The sequence below is a fragment of the Sinocyclocheilus anshuiensis genome, unplaced genomic scaffold (assembly GCF_001515605.1).
Source record: "Sinocyclocheilus anshuiensis isolate Anshui unplaced genomic scaffold, SAMN03320099.WGS_v1.1 scaffold508, whole genome shotgun sequence".
Lineage (NCBI taxonomy): Eukaryota > Metazoa > Chordata > Actinopteri > Cypriniformes > Cyprinidae > Sinocyclocheilus > Sinocyclocheilus anshuiensis.
In genome coordinates this window covers 1679601-1681574 of record NW_015555744.1, presented here as the reverse complement: position 1 = coordinate 1681574, position 1974 = coordinate 1679601, and the positions used below count along the sequence as shown (strand labels likewise).

General features: G+C 37.3%; 1 protein-coding gene across 1 annotated transcript in view; it reads right to left on the bottom strand.

The window, feature by feature from the left end:
- The window catches only part of LOC107673423 (zinc metalloproteinase-disintegrin-like batroxstatin-1), an 11101-nt gene extending 10832 nt beyond the window's left edge, over window positions 1–269 (bottom strand). The window contains exon 1 of the mRNA XM_016467015.1: window positions 135–269. Coding sequence (XP_016322501.1) covers window positions 135–195 — 61 coding nt within the window. The 5' untranslated portion in view covers window positions 196–269. The remainder of the gene's footprint in view (window positions 1–134) is intronic.
- Window positions 270–1974: the final 1705 nt, after the last annotated feature.

The window sequence follows — 1974 nt, the reverse complement described above, 5'->3', positions numbered from 1 at the left end:
TCTTTCAATTCACTCTTTTTTCAATTCACAAAACACTCTTTGACTTAGTCAGCGCAGTGAAGAGTCCACAGCAGTGCAGTGATAAGTTAATCAGTCATTGTGGAGCAGAGGCACTGGTGTATCCAGTATCTTACCTGTGGGACCGAGTGAAACACTCAGAGCAAATATCCACAACATCAGATGTCTTCTGGCCATTGTCAGTGTACAGAACTGAAACAGGATCGTTTGGTTAAGCAAAGTTTTATAGTTCAGTTGAAGTGTTTTGTAGGCTCCACACAAGCACTTTCAGGAAATGACACAGAGGTATAAAAGATTAGTGACATGCTTGGACACGCCCCTGAGAGTGTTAAAAGAATGCAGGAAATATACAGACAGACCTTGACGTAGTGATACTCGCTGTTGACAAACACTATATAGAAGCATCATGTATGAGTGTTCAATGGCCTTATTTAACTGCTCCAAAAAGGGACCAATATAAATTGATCACTCTGGGGAAATATCTTTACTTGTGTGCTCTAGAAAATCTTGCCTTTTAACATTTGCTGGTCAAAAACAAACAAAAAACCTCAAATGAATCATCCAGACCCACAACGAGGTAAGGTGGTCAAACAGGTCTGTTATTTTACACCACTGTACACATGATTCAGGCACAATCTGATTCTACCTTTCCTTTTTCCAAATTGTTGTTACAGTGATATGTAAATGTAAAATCTTTTCTTCACACTAAAACTAAAAGAGCTTCAGTCTACAAGCAGGCAACTATAGGCTTACCTCAGAAGTACTACTTTACTGAAACTGCAAGTGTTGCAAACATATTTGTCATCCTAATAACAGCCAGAGTATCTAACCACTTTCTTTCATGTACATACAATTTGCAATGCATCTATGTTATCAAGATATATTGTAATATTTTGACCCTTTATTTTTTTGTACATAATTTATTCAATACACCTTAAACTGACAAAGAATGATTTGGATAGATATACTGTACATTGCTTGCAATGTAATGATTAATTCTCAAAATGTTACCAGATGAATATAGAAAGTAAATTGCCTGCATTTGTAGATACATAAAAGTGTAGAGACAAAAACAAAAAGCCTCCATAGGATGAGCAAAATACGTTGCCTTACCTTCACTTTGTTGCTCCTCGTGCTGTTTGGCTTTAAGTTTTATTCAAGACTTGCAGATTCATACTTGCTAATACTGGGTCTGTCTGTGGACACTGTCTGATCGTCTTGTGAATTTCAAAACTGCATCTATTCTTCCCTTTTTCTTCAGATTTTGGGTTTTCTTAAAAATGTGAGTGCATGAAAATGTGTAATGTGAGCAAAAAATAGGAAACTCCATGCCCTGTCATCTGTAATTTCCTCTCCCACTGAAATGCATTCTTGCTCTTCTTCTAATACACAAGGTCAAGTCAAGGACAATAATGCAGTTATTGTGCCTTCTCCTGACGCCTCCAACAAAGCCATTGTTCACTTGTTGGAGTGGAGAAAGCATGCAGTGTCCATTAGGGCCGTATGTGTTGCAAACTGGCCCTTTTCTCTCTTCCCTTGTCTCCTCCTGCTCTCTGTCCTTCTGTGACCTATTGCTCAGTTGTCTGTTCTGTCATGGATCTGCACTTGTGTGTGTGAGAATAGATTGAGATCTGGTAGATGAAGCTGATCATCGTCAAAAAAAACAATATGTGACCCTGCACTCTAAAAAATGCTGGGTTGTTTCAACCCAATTTTGGGTCAAATATGGACTAACCCAACTGTTGGGTTAAATTTTGGTTACATTTTTAAATTAACTTTTTAACCCAACAGTTGGGTTAGTCCATATTTGACCCAAAATTGGGTTGAAACAACCCAGCATTTTTAGAGTGTGCCTGTGAAAACATGTTTTTGTGATTTACTGTTTTCTACATAAAATCATCCTTCATAAAGATGTAGAACATTCTGTGAAAATAGAACCTTTACATATTTAATATT